Source organism: Pleurodeles waltl, chromosome 10 (genome assembly GCF_031143425.1).
Source record: "Pleurodeles waltl isolate 20211129_DDA chromosome 10, aPleWal1.hap1.20221129, whole genome shotgun sequence".
Taxonomy (NCBI): domain Eukaryota; kingdom Metazoa; phylum Chordata; class Amphibia; order Caudata; family Salamandridae; genus Pleurodeles; species Pleurodeles waltl.
The window spans coordinates 895,171,392-895,194,712 of record NC_090449.1 but is presented as its reverse complement, the minus strand read 5'-3'; the positions used below and the strand labels follow the sequence as shown (position 1 = coordinate 895,194,712).

At 45.4% G+C, this 23,321-nt stretch overlaps 1 protein-coding gene across 2 annotated transcripts in view; it reads left to right on the top strand.

Annotated features, from left to right (window-relative positions):
• The window catches only part of PEX1 (peroxisomal biogenesis factor 1), a 729,162-nt gene that overhangs the window by 238,919 nt on the left and 466,922 nt on the right, over positions 1–23,321 (top strand). For both annotated transcript variants that reach the window (XM_069211642.1, XM_069211643.1), the window contains exons 9-10: positions 9,622–9,713; positions 9,822–9,954. In XM_069211642.1, coding sequence (XP_069067743.1) covers positions 9,622–9,713; positions 9,822–9,954 — 225 coding nt within the window. The remainder of the gene's footprint in view (positions 1–9,621; positions 9,714–9,821; positions 9,955–23,321) is intronic.

The following is a 23,321-nucleotide window of genomic DNA, read 5'->3' as shown; positions in this document are numbered from 1 at the left end:
GTTATCTATTGCCAACCTCTACTCTTATATTGCCCCTTCCTACCATGACGCTGCTGTGCTTTGACATATTTTGGCTGCTGTGCTACATGGCTGAAAGGGAAGAAGCACTGTGCCATGCTTCACTTGCAGCTGTGCAACATGTAAAAAAAATAATAATCACAAAGCCAATAGATCTTGCATAGGCGAAACCTGTTGGCTTTGCCAATGCTTGTTTTCTCATATTTGCATTACTTTAGCAGTGGCCTCTTCAAATCAATAAAGCTGTTTTTTTTTTTAAAAGTAGTAAAAAAGAAAAAAACTCACAAAAACTTTGAGGCTGTGTTCTAATTACATGGTGGCAGGTTGTATATAATCGTCTATTTTTCAATACAGATTTAGAACAGTTTGCTTTTAATAAGGAGAAGTCATGGTGTGCTCTTTCAAGTAACAAATATTTGTGTAAGGAAATACTTATGAGACTTACTTGGACATTTAATTAAAAGGTTACCGGAGGCTCTCTTACACTTGGAGCTCTCAGGGTCCTTCTCTTATGAGCAGCAAAATAGAACTGGTTTCTTCGGCAATTGCCATAATGGGCCTGGGAAGCCACTAGCTCCATAATGAAGCAGTGCCCTTTACAAAGTATAACCTATCACGTTGATTTTATTACAAGACAGGAGGCTCATATTATGCTTTTCTTTTCATGCTTTATTTCAACAGCAGCCAAGAACTACAAATCCCAGAATCCCTGGGAAAAAAACTACTAAACTGCATCACAATGGGGTCCTCCAATCACACGAGGAGCCCTATAATAACTATCTTGACTGAGAGCAACAAGCCCTCTTTTCTTGCTGCTCGCAGTCAAGATAAGTACACTGCTCGTCTTTTTTATGTATTCTGTATATGGTTTCATAGTGTATTTGGTGTATTTATCTATATATTATCCTTATTGGTTATCCGTTCCTGTTGGCATTTGTTTTGTATTGTTTTCCTTTGTGGTTTAACTTTAACGCGCTCGCGCGCTACTGTGCGCATTTCCGCGCTGACAGGCCGTCTGTCAGAACGTTCGGTAAACGTTCTGACAGCCGCGCCTGAAAGAACGGCATTCTCGTCATTCCTGCCTCGCCGCAACTGAAACTTGAAGAGAGCTTCCTTCACGCTCGGTTGAGTTTTACGAGCGTTTAATTTAATTCCTTTCACCTCACGGAGCGGCTACAGTGTGTTTAGTTTCAACACGCTTGACTGCCTGCTCATTATTGATTTTTCGTTCGGCCCTCACACGCTGTTGCTATTTTAAAACGCGTTTTTTTCTCTGAGGTTAGTGATACATTTCCTCATATTCCCGGTCAATCCCCTTTGTCCAGTTAACCCTTCCCAGGTATTTCTTTAGTTTTAACACGATTTTTACCCCCTTTTTTTCCCCATTTTATTAAATTTAAATTATTTTTCTTCCCAACATGTCAAAGGAGGATCAAACCCAGTCCATTAAGGACAATTTAAAATCCTTTATTAAGGATTCAGTCCAACACGCTGTCTCGGTGTCTATGTTGGACGTTTCCAAAAACTTAGAGGCCTCTATTTCAAAAATGCTTCACGCACCCAGAGGAAATCCTCTTTTGAGAGGAAAGAAACGTGTGTCCTATTCTCAGGACAGTTCTAAAGGCGTTTCTCAAAAATTTGGGCCTCCAACCCGAGAGGCGAAATCTTCGGGTCTCCCCTCTTCCCCACTTAATATCCTTCATTTACGGGACACGGACAGTGATGGGGATGATGATGTCTTACAAGACAATATAGATGACGATTATTTGGATGGGCCTCCGGAGAAAAGGCGAAAAATTTCTCCTCATGAGTACTCCCCTCACTTTGGGCCCGAGGACCTGGTGGACCCGGTTGGCGAACCTCTGTTCGACCCGAATACCATCCATCATCCCATCTCTTCTGAATGGTTCCCTTCTGATCACGTTTCCGATTACGTCTCCTTTTATCTCCGACACCCCCTGGATAAATCATCCAGAAATAAATTAAAGTCCGAATGTCCCAGACCTTCCCTTCCCTGTAAAGTCACTGACACCCCTGCCATTGATCCCAATATGCTCCTTTTTTTCACTAAATTTGGCAAGGACCCCAAAAAGGGAGTTGACCGCGCCTGGTCAAATTGCCAGGATAGGCTCCTAGATTTGGTGGGTCCCCTCACCAGAATATTTGACCTTGCCGAGGACGCCAAGTTGGAGGGCTCTCATGTGGATCCTGATACCCTCTCCAATTGGGCTCAACGGGCAATTTGTATGTTGGGCAATGCCAACTCCTACATTTCCCAGGAACGTCGGAAAAGCCTCCTCCTCAGGATTGATCCAAAACTCAGCACTCTTGCTTCTAAGGAGGAAGGCCTCAATGCTGATGGTCTTCTCTTTGGAGACCCTTTCATTAAGGAATTGGGCAAGTACGTTGCTACTTTTAATTCTCTGGACAAAGCACATTATTCTATGAAGAGAATTTTTTCCAATCGGGTTTTTGGAAGGGCCGGCAAAGGAAGGAGCCGTTTTGCCGGCTGCTTCTCTGCAAGAGGTCAATCCCTCAACAGAGGCTCCTACACCCAGTCTAACCAGCTTGAAGTGTATCAAGGATACAAATCCCAATTCTACCCCCGCAGATTCCGCGGTGGCCGCAACAGGGGTTATAGAGCCAAAGGAGAACAACTTGCAGGTAAGAACTTTCAGTTCTGGCCTTCCTCCAGTAGGAGGCAGACTAGCTTTGTGTTTAAACGCTTGGTTGTCAATAACTTCAGATTCTTGGGTAATCCAAGCCGTCCAAGGCTATTGCATAGAACTTTACCACACTCCCTCTCAAACCTGCCTTCCTCATCCTCTTCGTTTTTCTCAAGATCAATCTCGCCTTATTCAAGTAGAGATACAGGAATTACTATCAAAGCAAGCGATCGAAGAAGTGCCCTTCGACGCTTTGGGGTTTCTCAGCAATATCTTTTTAGTTCAAAAGAAAAACAAAAAACACCGCCCGGTCATAAATTTGAAAGAATTCAACAACTTTGTGGTGTATCATCACTTCAAGATGGAAACTATTCTCCATCTAAGAGATATTCTTCTTCACAACGACTGGCTAGTTCGCATAGATCTCCAGGACGCCTACCTCTCGGTACCGGTGCATCCTTCATTCAGGAAATTTCTCCAATTCCGGTGGGAGCATTCTTTCTTCCGTTTCAAAACTCTTCCTTTCGGTCTGTCTTCTGCCCCTTGGTGCTTCACCAAGATACTCAAACCTGTGGTAGCCTCTCTCAGGGCTCAAGGGATACGCCTTATTGTCTACCTCGACGATTTCCTATTGATGGCCCAAGACCAGTCTTCCCTAACATCCCATCTAAAAATTTGTCTGGATCTCCTCTCGCAATTGGGATTCCTTATAAACTTCCAAAAGTCATCCCTTGTTCCTTCTCAAACTCTCGAGTTCTTGGGATTCCTCGTCAACACCGTCGAGTCAATTCTCCAACTTCCCCAGGACAAGGTTTCTTTGATAAAGAAAGAAATTCGTCATGCTCTGTCGCTACCTTGTACTTCCCTAAGGGCTCTGGCTCGTCTTGTAGGCCTCCTTTCCTCTTCCATCCAGGCCATATTTCCAGGCCCTCTTCATTACAGAGCTCTTCAAAGGCTAAAAATTCGACACCTTCAACAGGGTCTGTCATATTCGGATCAGGTGGTTCTCGATGCGGACTCCAGGGAAGAACTCACATGGTGGATGAGTCATTTAGACACCTGGAACGGGAGAACGATTTTCTCTGCCGCCCCAGATCTTGTCTTAGAGTCAGATGCAAGTCTGACAGGATGGGGCGCAAGATGTGGTCCACACTCGACTGGCGGACCATGGTCTCTTCAGGAGTCGTCAATGCACATAAACTGTTTAGAGATGCTTGCAGGTTCCTTTGCCATCCAATCCTTTACCAAAGACAAAGTAAAATGTTCCATTCTTCTCAGAATGGACAATCTATCGGCAGTAACTTACATAAACCGTCTGGGCGGGACTCGCTCCAAACAGTTAGCTCTCTTGGCCAAGAGTCTGTGGGAGTTTTGTCTACACAAAAATATTTCAGTAAGGGCAGAATATCTCCCAGGCAATCTCAATGTGGTGGCCGATTGGTTCTCAAGGCATTCCCACGATTCAAGCGATTGGCGACTTCACCCTTCTATATTCAAGCGTCTTTCTTCTATATTCGGCACCATGTTAATAGACCTCTTTGCCTCAAGACTCAACTCCCAGCTTCCCAAATTCTTCAGTTGGAGACCAGATCCCTTAGCATTAGCTACCGACGCTTTTCTCCAACCGTGGCCTCCTTCTCTCCTGTACTCCTTTCCACCCTTCCTTTTTATTGCTCGGGTCCTAGCACATGTCCGCCGTCAGGGTTCCTCCCTAGTATTAATTACCCCATTTTGGCAAGCCCAACCATGGTTTGTGACCCTTTTGGAACTCTCGTCAGATCTTCCAGTTCTCATCCTCCCTTTCCCAGACCTTCTCCTGGATCCCCAGGGACATCCTCACAACCTCATAATACAGGGTTCCCTATCCCTCATAGCTTGGAGAGTTTCGGGGCTTCCTGGAGAACCCCAGGAATTTCGCAACAGGCTGTCCAATTCATTCAACAATCCTGGGCTCCGGGCACCACGAAGGTTTATCGAGCAGCCTGGGCAGTATGGTGCAGCTGGTGTGTGGACAGGGATTCCAATCCCGTTTCAGCTGACGTTACCTTAATTGTAAATTTCCTAGCTTCCTTAGCCTCTCAGGGCAAGGCGTATCGTACCGTCAATACATATAGGTCAGCAATTTCTTCAGAACACGTCAGAGTGGACGGTAGACCGGTGGGAGAGCATCCCTTAGTTTGCCGCCTATTAAAAGGAATACGTTTTTCCAAACCTCCAAACCCCAAATATAACTCTATGTGGGATGTAAATTCCGTCCTTCATCTTCTTCTTTCTTGGCCCGATAATTCAGAACTTTCGTTAAAATACTTATCTCCAAAAATTACTATGCTCCTCTGTTTGGTCTCTATCAAACGAGTTTCGGATGTTAAAGCTTTGGATGTTTCCTCCTTTAATTTTTCTGCCTTCGGTGTGTGTTTCAATGTGGCTAGACGTACCAAGACTAATTTATCTTCTGTCCTTTATCCCTTTTTTCCCTCCCAACCTAAGTTGTGTGTGGCTAATTGCTTAAAAACGTACGTTTCACGAACTGCAGATCTCAGGACATCCTCTTCTTCTCAACTACTGATTTCTTATCAAAAACCCCATAAACCTGTCTCTTCTCCCACTTTAGCCCGCTGGCTCAGGTGGCTGATGAATTTGGCTGGCGTCCCTATTGACATTTATGGTGCCCATTCTGTTAGAGGAGCTACGGCTTCTAAGGCCTTTTTTGCCGGGGCCAGTTTACAGGATATCCTTAGATCTGCAGACTGGTCTAACGTCAATACATTTAGAACGTTCTATTGTAAACCAGTTGATCATCCTATGCAAAATGTTGTTTCATTGCTTTGAACAAGCATAATATGAGCCTCCTGTCTTGTAATAAAATTGAGATTTTCCTAGCCTTGGTGTCAGAAAGGCTAGATTTTATTAAAGACAAGGAGGTGAGTATTATCCCGCCTCTTCTAACCCTCCCTGTTCTTTTATTCTAGTTGCCTCAACCGCAACCAACAGCAACGCTACTGTCTGACCAGCTTTCTCCAGCTGGCCCTTCTGGATTTCCTCTTCAACCACCAGGATCTACACAAGGTCATCCTTCCCTCAGGACTTTCGCTTTGGACATACTTTCCGCATTTTTGACTCTTTATGGTCTACTGTTCTTATTTTCGCATCGTTATATTGACTGACTTTCGCAAGAAAAGAGGGCTTGTTGCTCTCAGTCAAGATAGTTATTATAGGGCTCCTCGTGTGATTGGAGGACCCCATTGTGATGCAGTTTAGTAGTTTTTTTCCCAGGGATTCTGGGATTTGTAGTTCTTGGCTGCTGTTGAAATAAAGCATGAAAAGAAAAGCATAATACTCGCCTCCTTGTCTTTAATAAAATCTAGCCTTTCTGACACCAAGGCTAGGAAAATCTCAATTTTCCCTGCATGTAGCAAATATCTCTCACAATCTGTAGGGCAGCAAGATGATGGTTAAACTGCAAGGTTTTTCAGGTCTTAATTTTCTCAGTTGTAACCCATTTTAACCCCTTCTCGGCCTGGCCGTTTCCCCCTCAGGTGGCTATTTGGGGCAGTTTGCGCTTAGGCCCTCATAACTTTTTGTCCACATAAGCTACCCACGCCAAATTTGCGTCCTTTTTTCTAACATCCTAGGGATTGTAGAGGTACCCAGAGTTTGTGGGTTCCCCTGAAGGACACCAAGATATCAGGCAAAATACAACTAAAATATATATATATATTTTTTTTAAATAAAAAATGGGGGGAAAAGGGCTGCAGAAGAAGGCTTGTGATTTTTTTTCCCCTGAAAATGGCAACAACAGAGGGGTTTGCGGTGCTAAAATCACCATCTTCCCAGCTTTCAGGAACAGGCAGACTTGAATCAGAAAAAAAAAAAAAATCAACACAATTTTGACATTTTACTGGGACATACCCCATTTTTACTATTATTTTGCTTTCAGCCTCCTTCCAGTTAGTGGCCGAAATGGGTGAGAAACCAATGCTGGATCCCAGAACGCTAAACATTTCTGAAAAGTAGACAAAATTCTGAATTCAGCAAGGGGTCATTTGTGTACATCCTAAAGTGTTTCCTACAGAAAGTAACAGCTGAAATAAAGAAATATTGAAATTGAGGTGAAAAAAACAGCCATTTGTCTCCACGTTCTACTCTGTAACTTTTTTCTGCGATGTCAGATTTTTGAAAGCAATATACTGTTACGTCTGCTGGACTCTTCTGGTTGTGGGGATATATAGGGCTTGTGGGTTCATCAAGAACCCTAGGTACCCAGAGCCAATAAATCAGTTTCACCTTGTGAAAAATAGGTATCAAGAAAACCTTTGTATTTCCAAAATGGCCACAAGATAAGGTGTTGAGAAACAGTGGTTATTTGCACATCTCTGAATTTCAGAGTGCCCATACTAGCATGTGAATAACAGGGCATTTCTCAAATAGACGTCTTTTTTACACTGTCTTACATTTGGAAGGAAAAAATGTGGAGAAAGACAAGGGGCAATAACACTTGTTTTGCTATTCTGTGTTCCCCTATGTCTCCCGATCAAAATGGTACCTCACTTGTGTGGGTAGGCCTAGCGCCCGCAAAAGGAAATGCCCCAAAACACAACGTGGACACATCACATTTTCACAATGAAAACCGAGCTGTTTTTTTACAAAGTGCCTAGCTGTGGATTTTGGCCTATAGCTCAGCCGGCACCTAGGGAAACCTAGCAAACCTGCGCAGTTTTGAAAACTGGACAACTAGGGGAATCCAAGATGGGGTGACTTGTGCGGCTCTGACCAGGTTCTGTTACACAGAATCCTTTGCAAACCTCAAAATTTGGCCAAAAAAAACACTTTTCCTCTCATTTTGGTGACAGAAAGTTCTGGAATCTGAGAGGAGACATACATTTCCTTCCACCCAGCGTTCCCCCCAAGTCTCCTGATAAAAATGGTACCTCTCTTGTGTGGGTAGGCCTAGCGCCCGCAAAAGGAAATGGCCCAAAACACAACGTGGACACATCACATTTTTCCACAGAAAACAAAGGTGTTTTTTGCAAAGTGCCTATCTGTGGATTTTGGCCTCTAGCTAAGCAGGCACTTAGGGAAACCTAGCAAATCTGTGCAGGTTTGAAAACTAGACACCTAGGGGAATCCAAGATGGGGTGACTTGTGGGGCTCTGACCAGGTTCTGTTACCCAGAATCCTTTGCAAACCTCAAAATTTGGCCCAAAAACACTTTTTCCTCTCATTTCGGTGACAGAAAGTTCTGGAATCAGAGAGGAGCCACAAATTTCCTCCCACCCAGCGTTCCCCCCAGTCTCCCGATAATAATGGTACCTCACTTTTGTGGGTAGGCCTAAAATTGGGGGCAGAAATGGTCTAAATATAATTTGCCTCCCAGGGGAGCGACCCTTGCCTAAAGGGTCCCTCCCCATCTCTAATAAAACAAACAAACAAATAAAACACAATTTTTTTTTTTTAGCCCTGGCGCCTGGAAATTTCTGCCCCCCCGGGGGGCAGATCGGCTTAATAACAATAGGCCGATCGGGCCCCCAGGGGGGCCAGAAATTGCCTAAAATATATTTGTGCCCCCACCCCCTGGGGGAGCGACCCTTGCCTAAGGGGTCGCTCCCCTTGCAGGACATTGCCGCAAAAAAAAATCCCTGGTGCGTAGTGGTTTCTGCCCCCCTTGCGGGCAGATTGACCTAAAATCAGCCGATCTGCCCACAAGGGGGGCAGAAATGGTCTAAATACAATTTGCCCCCCAGGGGAGTGACCCTTGCCTAAGGGGTCGCTCCCCATCTCTAAAAAAAAAAAAAAAAAAAACACACAATTTTTTTTTGCCCTGGTGCCTAGAGGTTTCTGCCTCCCCTGGGGGCAGATCGGCCTAATAACAATAGAAATGGCCTAAAATAACCCCCCCCTTCCCGGGTAGCGACCCTTGCTTAAGGGGTCGCTCCCCTTCCGTGAACTTAGCGTTAAAAAAAAAAAAAAAAAAAAAGATGTCTAGTGGTTTCTGCCTTTCGGGGCAGACTGGCCTCATAAAAATAGGCCAATCTGCTTCCACAGGGGGGCAGAAATTACCTAAATATAATTTGCCCCCTAGGGAGCAACCCTTGCCTTGACTTTGCATTTCTCTTCCGATCGAAAGTGGCCTCTGATTAGGTCAGCGTGCAAATTTGTGGTGATGTCTTCAGACGTCACTGGAGGGGTCGGGTGGAAGGGGAAGGGCTTCCCCTTCCATCCCTGCCTTGAGGGAGTGGGAGGGAAGCCCACAGAGAGAGCGCTAGCCCTCCCTCTGAGCTCTGTGCCCAGGACGTAATGGTTACGTCCTCAGCACACGAGCACTGTGCCGCAGGACGGAACCATTACGTCCGCGGCACAGAAGGGGTTAAACAAGCACTGGCAGTACCAAATAATCTTGTCTGTATATAAAGGTAAACAACACCAGCTGATGTCACTAATGCTTGTTGAAATTGGCCTCTCCTACCCCTTTTTGCATGCTAATTTTCATTTTGTTTAATTACTCATGTTTTTCCTTACTCTGCTTTAGATTTATTTTTCTTATGCAAGGCCTATGTACATGAAAAAAGGTTTCTCTATGGAATGGTTCACCCAAAGTGAACATAGAAATGGGCTTCTGAGTCTGTTGTGCATTTTGAATTCTTGCTTGTATGAATGTTGCTGCATACGTTATTGCAGAAAACACAAAAGGCACTGACTTTTCTTAGGTGGTTCCATACATTCATTATATAAAATGTACTGAATAGAGAAGGCGCGTGTAGTGCTATCTATTCAAAGTGAGAGATGGTGTAAGTTTTTTAATTTTTCAGAAGATTTGAAGTGGTAAAAGGAATGGTTTAGCTAAGAATACATGTAAATGAATGCCATCTATTTTTATTGCCGCTGTTTTTGAAAGCTATGTTTGATTTTTACATTATCAGACCATTTCTTCCTCTTGCAGGTAATGATGCAGCCTGTAAATCAAGAAGGTGAAGTCCCCAAATCTCTTGTTTCTGACCCGAATCTTCCGTATTACAAACTCAACTGCTTAGGGTAAGCGTGTCCTCTACAGATATGCTGTGATTGAAAGAGAACAAAGAAGAACTAAGGAAACCTCTAACATTCTGTACTTTTCCATTGCTTGTTGTGTTTGCTTTGCAGAGGAGTGTTTAAGCTAGGAACCTCGTCCTTTGAGCACGTAGCATCTAGCCTTTTGAGCTCTCCCCTCCATCGGCAGCTGGTAACTACTGCGGCTGGACTCCGCAGTGGAGCTCTTCTGATTACTGGAGCAAAGGTACTTCCTTTGAATTATTGTGTTCACAGTTGGAACAAAGGTGCCTCACACAATAATCTTTTGCATAATAAGTACCTTAGCATGCACTAGACGACTTGACCTCCATTTTTTAGGTTTTGCTTGTTGTAGGAGGCTGGCCTGGCTTATAGTGGGTACCTGATGGTGCTTACACCTTGTGCCAGGTCCAGTTATCCCTTATTAGTAGATTAGTAGTGTTCTAGCAGCTTAGGCTGATAGAGGTAGATATAGCAGAGCAGTTTAGGCTGAACTAGGAGACATGCAAAGCTCCTACTATACCACTTATATCATATAGCACTATATCATAAGAATCACAATACTCAGAGTTACTGAAAATAAAGGTACTTTATTTTAGTGACAATGTGGCAAAAATATCTCGGAGGATTTACTCCCTTTGGAGGTAAGTAAAATACACAAAATATACACACAAACCAAAATCAGGTAAGTAAAGAGTTAGAAAAGTAGTGCAAACACTGTAGAATACAATAGGATGCAATAGGCCTAGGGGCAGCACAAACCATATACTAAGAAAGTAGAATGCAAACCACTTAAGGACCCCAGGCCTAGTGTAGTGTGTAGAGGGTCGCTAGGAGTGTTAGAAAACACTAAGTGTGTCCAAGATACCCGACCCCAAGACCCTGAAAAGTAGGAGTAAAATTACCCTAATTCCCCAGAAACACACTAAAGTTGTGATAGGAGATTCTGCAAAGACCACAACTGTCTGCAAAGCACTGAAGACGGAGTCCTGGACCTGAGGACCCGCAAAGGAAGGAGACCAAGTCCAAGAGTCATGAAAGTGTCCCGGTGGGGGGGGGGTGTACAAAATGGCTGCCTCAGGGTGGAAGAAGCTGAAGATTCTGCAACAAAGGAAGATGCCAGGAACTTCTCCTTTGCACAGAAGATGTCCCACGGCATGCTGGAGGATGCAGAATTGTTTCCACGCAGAAACACTGCAAACAAGCTAGCTGCAAAGGTCGCAGTTGAAGAAAATGGGTGCTGCCTGGTCCCAGGAAGGACCAGGAGACCGCCCCTTAGAGGAGGAGACAGAGGGGGCGCTCAGCAACACAGATCCCACGCAGAAGCAGGCACCACCCGCAGAAGTACTTGAACACGGGTTTAAGAAAACTGAGCATGGCAGTCATCTCAACACTACAAAGGAGGGTCCCACTAAGCCAGTGGTCAACTCAGCGAGTTGAGCAATGCAGGACCGGTAAAACAGAAGTTTAGTGCCTGCGTTAGCAGGGTGAAGATTCCTTCGACCCACAGGAGATTTCTTCTTGGCTTCTAGTGCAGGGTGAAGGCAGACAGCCCCCAGAGCATGCACCACCAGGAAACAGTCAAGAAAGCCGGCAGGATTAGGCGCTACAATGTCACTGGTAGTCTTCTTGCTACTTTGTTGCAGTCTTGCTACTTTGTTGCGTCCTGGAGCAGTCAGCGGTCGATCCTTGGCAGAATTCGAAGAGGGAGATGCAGAGGAACTCTGGTGAGCTCTTGCATTCGTTATCTGATGACAAGCCCACAGGAGAGACCCTAAATAGCCCTCAGAGGAGGATTGGCCACCTAGTCAGGTAAGCACCTATCAGGAGGGGTTTCTGACGTCACCTGTTGGCACTGGCCACTCAGAGGCCTCCATTGTGCCCTCACACCTCTGCATGCAAGATGGCAGAGGTCTGGGACACACTGGAGGAGCTCTGGGCAACGCCCCTGGGGTGGTGATGGAGAGGGGAGTGGACACTCCCCTTTCCTTTGTCCAGTTTTGCGCCAGAGCAGAGGCTGGGGGATCCCTGAACCGGTGTAGACAGGTTTATGATAGGAGGGCACCATCTGTGCCCTTCAAAGCATTCCCAGAGGCCAGGAGAGGCTACTCCTCTCAGGCCCTTAACACCTATTTCCTGAGGGAGAGAGTGTAACACCCTCTCTCAGAGGAAATTTTGCCTTCCTGGGATTGGGCTGCCCAGACCCCAGTAGGGCAGAAGCCTGTGTGTGGATTGGCCGCAGCGGTAGCTGCAGTGAAAACCCCAGAGAGCTGGTTTGGCAGTACCCGGGGTCCATGCTGGAGCCCCAGGGATGAATGGGATTGGCACCCCAATACCAGATTTGGCATGGGGGACAATTCCATGATCTTAGACTTGTTACATGGCCATATTCGGAGTTACCATTATTAAGCCACATATAGGTATTGACCTATATGTAGTGCACGCGTGTAATGGTGTCCCCGCACTCACAAAGTCCTGGGAAAGTGCCCTGAACTATGTGGGGGCACCTTGGCTAGTGCCAGGGTGCCCTCACACTTAGTAACTTTGCACCTAACCTTCACCAAGTGAGGGTTAGACATATATGTGACTTATAAGTTACTTAAGTGCAGTGTAAAATGGCTGTGAAATAACATGGATGTTATTTCACTCAGGCTGCAGTGACAGTCCTGTGTAAGAATTGTCTGAGCTCCCTATGGGTGGCAAAAGAAATGCTGCAGCCCATAGGGATCTCCTGGAACCCCAATACCCTGGGTACCTAGGTACCATATACTAGGGAATTATAACGGTGTTACAGTGTGCCAATGAGAATTGGTAAAAATGGTCAGTAGCCTGCAGTGACAATTTTAAAGGCAGAGAGAGCATAAGCACTGAGGTTCTGATTAACAGAGCCTCAGTGACAGTTAGGCACCACACAGGGAACACATTCAGGACACAGCAATGAGCACTGGGGTCCTGGCTATCAGGATCCCAGTGGGACAGGCAAAAACAAACTGACACACAGGTAAAAATGGGGGTAACATGCCAGGCAAGATGGTACTTTCCTACACTTGTGCTGTGCTTGTGAAATCTATTCTATTCAATATATTTTAAGAGTCTTACATCCCACCTTTCCTTCTTATTTGTCCGTGTGCTTGTCACTTTCGTATTTCTTCGTTTCTATTGGCTGTAGCTTTTTTGGGTGGGGGTTGGGGGGTGCTTCTGCTGTCAGTACCCAGTGTCCCAGTTACTTATTCTCATCCGTTTTTATGTTTGGAACTACTTTTATCACATTAAGGTTGGCATCCGACTCCTTTTACCTTGCATTTTTTAAGAAATCTCCTTATGGCATCTTGCACGTCTACATTTCTTTGTTTCTCCGACAAATGTTATTATTTAATTGAGCCTTTAATTAACTTTTCCTGTCTGCACGCATTTCTTTAATTAACTTTCCGTGACTACATGCATTTGTTTGTATGTTGGCAGCAAACTCCTTGTAACTGATGTTTCCAGTTCGGTGGCATGTGTAGCTGCAGATACACATGCTGTGCATAGTCCGCTGTCTGGTGTTGGGTCGGAGTGTTACAAGTTGTTTTTCTTCGAAGAAGTCTTTTCGAGTCACGAGACCGAGGGACTCCTCCCACTTCGGTTCCATTGCGCATGGGCGTCGACTCCATCTTAGATTGTTTTTTTTCCGCCATCGGGTTCGGACGTGTTCCTTTTCGCTCCGTGTTTCGGGTCGGAAAGTTAGTCAGAATCAACGGAAAATTCGTCGGTATTGTTTCGTTCGGTATCGGGATAGTTAGGGCAAATCGACACCGAGCCTTAAAGAGCTCCGGTAACCCCTCGGGGTATTTTCGATCCCCCGTCGGGGCCTGGTCGGCCCGACCGCATGCAACATTGAGACTGATGGAACGGACCCCGTTCCGATTCTGTCCTAAATGCCACATTAAATATCCTTATACAGACCAACATTTGGTCTGTAACTTGTGCCTGTCCCCCGAGCACAAGGAAGAGTTGTGTGAGGCCTGTCGCGCGTTTCAGTCGAGAAAAACGCTCAGGGACCGAAGAGCCAGGAGGTTGCAGATGGCTTCCACGCCGACAGGACAACAAGGGTTCGAGGAGGAGGAGGAAGAAGAAGAAACTTTCTCCATCCGCGAATCGGATTCCGAAGAATTAGACGTCGACGAGCAACCAACCGTGAGTAAGACGTCGAAAGAAAGATCACACGACAAAACAGACAAAACCCAGGGGACGCCACTGCCAACAGGCCATGGCATAACCCATAAAGTAGGTGACCGTCCATCGGCACCGAAAAAGGGCGAGCTGGTGCCGAAGTCGTCCGACTCAGGTCGAGACACAGGCACGCAACACTCTCGGGACCGAGATAGCGGCACCGAAGCTACTCGACACGAGATAGCGGCACCGAAGCTACTCGACACAGAGACAGCGGCACCGAAGCTGCTCGGCACAGAGATAGCGGCACCGAAGATGGTCGGCACCGAGAGGCCAAGACACTGAAAAAGAGAAAGATCTCGTCGGAGCCGAAAACAACTAAAGACACGATTTTGGTGCCAAAACACCCGGCAACCGAACCAAAAACCAGTTCCTACTCAGAGGAACAATCACTGTCCTCCCAACTAAAAAGACACCGATTTGAGGAGGAATTACAAACTACAGAGGTAGATCACACGCAAAAGCGGATCTTTATCCAAAGGGGTACAGGGAAAATCAGCACTCTTCCCCCAATCAGAAGGAAAAGGAAACTTGACTTCCAACAACAAGACAAGCCACCACAAGCAAAGGTGGTAAAGAGGGTAACTCCACCACCCTCTCCACCACAGTCAACTCATGTATCACCGGCACAGACTCCACCACAATCACCAGCTCATACCACCATGAGCCAGGATGATCAGGAAGCATGGGACCTCTATGATGCTCCAGTATCGGACAATAGTCCAGAGTCGTACCCAACTAAACCCTCACCACCTGAGGACAGTACAGCATATGCACAGGTGGTAGCTAGGGAAGCCGAATTTCATAATGTATCTCTACATTCGGAGCCTATTGAGGATGACTTCCTCTTTAACTCCCTGTCCTCCACCCACAGCCATTATCAAAGCCTTCCCATGCTCCCGGGAATGCTAAGGCACGCTAAACAGATTTTCAAGGAGCCTGTTAAAAGCAGAGCAATAACTCCATGGGTGGAGAAAAAATACAAGGCACCGCCCACAGACCCTGCTTTTATTACATCACAACTGACACCAGATTCAGTAGTCGTAGGAGCAGCTCGTAAAAGAGCCAACTCGCATACATCAGGCGACGCACCACCTCCGGACAAGGAGAGCCGCAAGTTTGATGCAGCTGGGAAAAGTGGCGCATCGCCAACTCGCAAGCACTCCTAGCGTGATACGACAGGGCCCATTGGGACGAGATGCAGCATCTCATCGAGCACCTCCCCAAAGAATTCCAGAAACGAGCGAAACAAGTGGTTGAAGAGGGGCAAAATATCTCCAACAACCAAATACGTTCTTCTATGGATGCAGCAGATACAGCTGCAAGAACAATAAATACTGCTGTGACAATAAGGAGGCACGCATGGCTGCGCACATCTGGCTTCAAACCTGAGATACAACAAGCAGTGCTCAATATGCCGTTCAATGAACAGCAATTGTTTGGCCCAGAAGTGGACACTGCAATTGAAAAATTAAAGAAGGACACTGACACAGCCAAAGCCATGGGCGCACTCTATTCCCCACAGGGCAGAGGCACATTTGGCACATTTCGCAAAACAACTTTCAGAGGAGGGTTTCGAGGTCAAGCCACAGAAGCCAGCACCTCACAAACAAGACCACCTACCTACCAGAGACAATATCAAAGGGGTGGCTTTCGAGGCCAATACAGAGGGGGCCAATTCCCAAGAAACCGGGGAAAGTTTCAAGGTCCCAAAACCCCTCAAAATAAACAGTGACTCACAGGTCACACAACCCCTTCACACAACACCAGTGGGGGGAAGACTAAGCCAGTTCCACAGATCATGGGAGGAAATAACAAGACACTTGGGTCTTAGCAATTATCCAACATGGTTATTGCATAGAATTTCTCCAACTCCCTCCAAACGTCCCACCAAAAACACACAATATGTCAAAACAGCATATAGACCTTCTAGGACTAGAAGTTCAAGCATTACTGCAAAAAGACGCAATAGAATTAGTACCAAAAACACAAAAGAACACAGGAGTTTACTCACTGTACTTTTTAATACCGAAAAAGGACAAAAGTCTGAGACCAATATTAGATCTTAGAACACTAAACACCTACATCATATCAGACCACTTTCACATGGTCACGTTACAAGACGTAATACCACTACTGAAACAGCAAGACTACATGACAACGTTAGATCTAAAAGACGCGTATTTCCATATACCGATACATCCCTCGCACAGGAAATACCTAAGGTTCGTATTCAAAGGAATACATTACCAATTCAAAGTGTTGCCATTCGGAATAACAACAGCACCAAGAGTCTTTACAAAATGTCTAGCAGTAGTAGCTGCACATATCAGGAGGCAGCAAATACACGTGTTCCCGTACCTAGACGATTGGTTAATCAAAACCAACTCGCTAACAAAGTGTTCACACCACACAGATTATGTTATACAAACCCTTTACAAACTGGGTTTCTCCATCAACTATGCAAAGTCACACCTTTTGCCGTGTCAAACACAGCAATACTTAGGAGCGACAATCAACACAACAAAAGGGATAGCCACTCCAAGTCCACAAAGGGTTCAAAATTTTCACAAGGTGATGCAAGCTATGTATCCAACACAAAAGATACACGCAAAGATGGTATTAAAACTCCTAGGCATGATGTCCTCATGCATAGCCATTGTCCCAAACGCAAGATTGCACATGCGGCCCTTACAACAGTGCCTAGCATCACAATGGTCACATGCACAGGGTCAACTTCTAGATCTGGTGTTGATAGACCGCCAAACATACATCTCGCTTCTATGGTGGAACAGTACAAATTTAAACAAAGGGCGGCCTTTCCAAGACCCAGTGCCACAATACGTGATAACAACAGATGCTTCCATGACAGGGTGGGGAGCACACCTCAATCAACACAGCATCCAAGGACAATGGGACGTACATCAAAGAAAGTTTCATATAAATCACCTAGAATTGTTAGCAGTATTTCTAGCGTTGAAAGCATTCCAACCAATGATAACCCACAAATACATTCTTGTCAAAACAGACAACATGACGACAATGTATTATTTAAACAAACAGGGGGGGACACACTCGACACAGTTGTGTCTCCTAACACAAAAAATATGGCATTGGGCAATTCACAACCACATTCGCCTAATAGCACAGTTTATTCCAGGGATCCAGAACCAGCTAGCAGACAATCTCTCTCGGGATCACCAACAGGTCCACGAATGGGAAATTCACCCCCAAATCCTGAACACTTACTTCAAAATTTGGGGAACACCTCAAATAGATCTATTTGCAACAAAAGAAAACGCAAAATGCCAAAACTTCGCATCCAGGTACCCACACCGGCAATCTCAAGGCAATGCTCTGTGGATGAATTGGTCAGGGATATTTGCGTACGCTTTTCCCCCTCTCCCTCTCCTTCCATATCTAGTAAACAGATTGAGTCAAAACAAACTCAAACTCATACTAATAGCACCAACATGGGCAAGACAACCTTGGTATACCACACTACTAGACCTCTCAGTAGTACCTCATGTCAAACTACCCAACAGGCCAGATCTGTTAACACAACACAAACAACAGATCAGGCATCCAAACCCAGCATCGCTGAATCTAGCAATTTGGCTCCTGAAATCCTAGAATTTGGACACTTAAACCTCACACAAGAGTGTATGGAGGTCATAAAACAAGCTAGAAGACCATCCACTACACACTGCTATTCAAGTAAATGGAAAAGATTTGTTTGTTACTGCCATAATAATCAAGTCCAACCATTGCATGCATCTCCAAAAGATGTAGTAGGATATTTACTACATTTACAAAAATCAAATCTAGCTTTCTCTTCCATAAAAATACATCTCGCAGCAATATCTGCTTACCTGCAGATTACTCATTCAACTTCTCTATTTAGAATACCTGTCATTAAAGCGTTTATGGAGGGCCTAAAGAGAATTATACCACCAAGGACACCACCTGTTCCTTCATGGAACCTCAACATTGTCTTGACAAGGCTCATGGGTCCACCTTTCGAACCCATGCATTCTTGTGAAATGCAATACTTAACGTGGAAAGTTGCATTTCTCATTGCCATCACATCTCTAAGAAGAGTAAGTGAAATTCAGGCGTTTACCATACAAGAACCATTTATTCAAATACACAAGAATAAGGTAGTTCTAAGAACAAATCCAACATTCTTACCAAAGGTTATCTCACCGTTCCACTTAAACCAAACAGTGGAATTACCAGTGTTCTTCCCACAGCCAGATTCAATAGCTGAAAGAGCACTACATACATTAGACATCAAAAGAGCACTAATGTACTACATTGACAGGACAAAAGACATTAGGAAGACAAAACAACTATTTATTGCCTTCCAAAAACCTCATACAGGAAATCCAATTTCAAAACAAGGTATCGCCAGATGGATAGTAAAGTGCATCCAAACCTGCTATCTTAAAGCAAAGAGAGAACTGCCTATTACACCAAAGGCACACTCAACCAGAAAGAAAGGTGCTACTATGGCCTTTCTAGGAAATATTCCAATGACCGAAATATGTAAGGCAGCAACATGGTCTACGCCTCATACATTTACTAGACACTACTGTGTAGATGTGTTATCTGCACAACAGGCCACAGTAGGTCAAGCCGTACTAAGAACTTTATTTCAAACTACTTCCACTCCTACAGGCTGAACCACCGCTTTTGGGAAGATAACTGCTTACTAGTCTATGCACAGCATGTGTATCTGCAGCTACACATGCCACCGAACGGAAAATGTCACTTACCCAGTGTACATCTGTTCGTGGCATTAGTCGCTGCAGATTCACATGCACCCACCCTCCTCCCCGGGAGCCTGTAGCCGTTTAGAAGTAGATCTTGAACATTTGTAAATATATTACATTAAACCTTCATTTTGTACATACGTATTTATTCCATTGCATGGGCACTATTATTAGCATACACAACTCCTACCTCACCCTCTGCGGGGAAAACAATCTAAGATGGAGTCGACGCCCATGCGCAATTGAACCGAAGTGGGAGGAGTCCCTCGGTCTCGTGACTCGAAAAGACTTCTTCGAAGAAAAACAACTTGTAACACTCCGACCCAACACCAGACGGCGGACTATGCACAGCATGTGAATCTGCAGCGACTAATGCCACAAACAGATGTACACTGGGTAAGTGACATTTTCCTACTTTAGCCACACATTTAAAAGGTGGGGCAAGTTGCATACTTATATCTGCAAACAACAGAACGTATTTATTAGCTATATTACTTTGTTAGATGAGCCGTCTTATTTCGTTGGGCGTTTTAGTAACTTTAAAACTCCAGGCATTTGTTCAGTTTGTTCATTCAGAGTTTTTTTTGTTTTTTAAATTTAATTTCTTCATTTTGTTTGTCTAAAGGTAAAAAATGTTAATGCCAGTGTGCGTTTTATACGTGTTTATTGGTTGTATGTTGTTGCTTAATGTTTGTTAGTTGGGTTATAATGTCATATCGCAGGCGCTGACGGCTCACTGATGCAGACAGTGCCGTGGCAGCGAGCAGAGTGCTCCGTTTGTGCACCTCACATCTAGCCTCTTGTACCTTTCTCTGCTGCGTGTATTTTAAAAAAAAAAATCTGTGTTATACAGCGTGAATCAATCTGAAGAGCCTTATACAATTTTAGAGGAGCACCTCAGTATATTTTTAGATAGTTGCCAAAAAGCAATCTGCCTCGCGTCTATTCAAACCCAGTTCATCAGTTCCAAAGACACCGGGTCATACATCTTTGCAGCTGAAGTGGGAGCTCAGGGGCTCTGCGTTTCACATAAATGTGTCAAGTGGCGACCTGTCCCTACTGACCGGTGGAGACAAGGCTCACTTACACATTTGAAAAGGCAATTGGATGAAAAGGAGGCCTGCCTCTGTACTACACCTATAAGGGGGGAGGGGGGATTAGCTCCCCACAACTCTCATTCCTGGAGACTTGGGCTCTCTGTTCTCTATATGCAGTGCAGCTCATAGCGCTGCCAATTTATCTCAGTCTTGCTCAGCAGTGCTTCTGGCTACACGCAGAGTCACTGCTTATTAACATTTAAAGGGAGACTGTCCCAGTCCAATGCCCAGGTTGCCAATATGAAGGTTGCCTAATCTTGATTTCATTTCACCTCATTTCTTTTTCGTACCTCGACCTACTTTTGCTGCTTTTTTTTCAACTCACTCTAGCTGTGTCTTTTTCATCCCTTTTCTCAATTTGTCATATTTTTGCTAAACTCTAATGAGGTTGTAAAACTCCTGATGGATATCGGCTGCCCACAGCCTCCTTACAAAAGCTGGAAACCTACTCTCTGCAGGGATTTCAGGTCACTTTGCACTAGCATTGGATATCTGCTATTGACCAGGAGATGGTGTAGGCTGCCAATATGGTGTGACCCACTCTGGCGCCATGTGAGTTGATCATCAGTTACAGCACAATATATTGCCTTTTTCTATAAACAAGTCATAACACTTTAATAGAGTTTCTGTAACTTACATTGCACAACTGCTCACCAAGCTACAACTTAAAACAAAAAACAGCTGATTATTAATCACATAATGTAGGAGCCTGGCCTGGTTTGTAGTGGGTAGCTATGGTACTTACACCAAATCCAGTTATCCCTTATCAGTGAAATGTTGGCAGTGTCTAGAAGCCAGGCTCTCTAGGGGTAGCTGTAGCGGAGCAGCCAAGGCTTATCTAGGAGATATGCAAAGCTCATGCAGTAACACTGTCGACACACACAAAAGAAAATACTCAGTGTTACAAAAATAAAGGTACTTTATTTTGGTGACACAAATGCCAAAAATACCATAGACATAATACTCCCTTAAGAGGTAAGTAATACACAAATTATATACACAAGTATGCAGAAATAGCTGTAAAAACAGTTGGAATACAGTACAAATAGTGAATATCACAATAGTTAGAAATAGGCCTAAGGGGAACACAAACCATATACTAAGAAAGTGGAATACGAATGTCGGTTTCCCACCTAGGCAAGTGTAGTGTGTAGAGGGGTGCTGAAAGTATTAGAAAACCCCAAAGGTAAGTAAGAGAACCCACCCCAGAGCCCACAAAAGCAGGAGTAAATCACAGTAACTTTCCTAGAACACACAAGAACATGAGAAAGAAGAGTATGCAAGAACCAGAAGAGTCTGCAAGACACCAACAGTACTCTCTAATTTATAATCTCAAATTAGACTGTCATAAAGTTTGTAAGAGAATTAGATTTTGGAATCTGCTTAAGCAATGGTTGGGAAGTGGGGAGGTATGAATAGGTAGGATGTGATAGCTCTCCTCGGTATGTGAGGGACATTTGGAAGGTAAATGAGGATAAAAATTAAAAAAAACACCAACAGTGGATTCCTGGACCTGAAGATGTGTGGAGGAAGGGGACCAAGTCCAAGAGTCCAGGGAGAACAGGTGCCCCTGCTAACCCAGAGGAAGGTGCAAAAGAAGAACCACCAGGGAAGAACAGTCAATACTGCACCCAAGAAGACGGATGCTGGTTCCTGGTTGGTGCAGATGATGTCCCACGCCGGACGATTACAGTCTGGTTTGCATTTCTGGATTCTGCCAACAAGCCTTGGCACATACAAAGCTCGCTGTTAGCGGAAAATGGCGCTGCCCGGGACCAGGAGGGACCTGGCGGACTCTACCCAGAAGGGGGAGTCAGAGGGGCCTCTCAGCAACTCGGAGAGCCCTCAGAAGACCTGGCAGCGCTCACAGGAGTCCCGCAGCACGACAAGGAAGATGCAAAAATGAGGCCCACGCATCACTACAACAGAGTCCCTCGCCGCCAGACAACCACGCAGGAAGCTGTGCGTCGAAGGAAGGAGTGCTGGGTATCGGAGCTGCACGGTGCATGTAGATCTTAATGGATTAATGGCAACAAGCCTTGGCAACAGCAAAACACGTGGTGCATAGGGGGGGTACTGTCTTGCGTGGGAAGGCAAGCGCTTAACTCCACCAAAGTTGGACGTCCGGACCGTAGGGACCACTTCGGTCCACCACCCATAATGCAGGATCCACGCAACTCATCAGGAGAGGGGTCCCACGCAGCCGGTCATCGATGTAGAGAGGGAGATTCCTTTGTTCTTCTGGGGCAGGCTGTTCTTTGAGGATGCACTACCGGGAAACAGTCGCAGTTGGTGGCAGGAGCTGAGATACAATGTTGCAGAAGTTTTCTTTGCTTCTTTGTTGCAGTTTGTAGAGTTACTGGAGGGTCCAGGTGCAGTTTCTTCAGTGAGAAGGTGAAGTAAAGGATGCAGAGGATTCCTGCGGAAGTCTTGCAATCCGAATCTGAGCAACCACCCAATAGAGAGACCCTAAATAGACCTGAAAGGGGGATGAGTCAGCTAAACAGGTAAGCACCAATCAGTGGAGGGCTCTGACGTCACCTGCTGGCACTGGCCACTTAGATGCTTTCAGAGTTCCCTGCCAACTTGGAATCCAAGATGGCAAATCACAGGGACCCTCTGGAGGAGCTCTGAGCACCACCCCTGGGGTGGTGATGGATGGGGGAGTGGTCACTCCTCTTTCCTTTGTCCAGTTTTGCGCCAGAGCAGGGACTGGGGGGGGGGGGGGGGTCCCTGAACCGGTGTAGACTAGATTATGCAAGGAGAGCACCAATTGTGCTCTTCAAAGCATTTCCATTGGCTTGGGGAGGCTTCCCCTCCCAAGCCTGTAACACCTTTTTCCAAAGGGAAGGGGTGTAACACTGCTCTCTCAAGCAACAGGTGGGCAGAAACCTGTCTGAGAGGTGGCGGCAGCTGTGGCTACCTGGAAAATCTCAGAAGGCTGAAATGGCAATACTGGGGGTCCTCTAAGGAGCCCCCAGAGTGCATGGAATCATAGAACCAATTATGGAATCGTAGAACTAATCCTTGCAAAAGCCTTGGAGTATGAGTCCAACATGTTTGATACCAAACATGCCTATGTTCGGAGTTACCATTGTGTAGCTGGACATAGGTAGTGACCTATGTCCAGTACAGGTGTAAAATGGCGTCCTGCACTCACGAGGTAGGGAAAATGGTCCTCGAGGTCGTGGGGGGACCTCTGCTAATGCAGGGGTGCCCTCACACACAGGTACTCTGCACCCTGCCAGGACTTATAAGTGACCTGGTGCAGTGTAAATATCAGTGAAATGGTTGCATGCACCTTTTCACACAGGCTGCAATTGCAGTCCTGTAGTAGAAGCCTTTGCATGGGCTCCCTATGGGTGGCAAAATATATGCTGCAGCCCATAGGGATCCCCTGGAACCCCAATGCCCTAGTTACCTAAGTACCATATACTAGGGATTTATAGGGGGCACCAGTATGCTAATTGTGGTGAAATACTGGATTACCAGTATGCAATAACCATAAC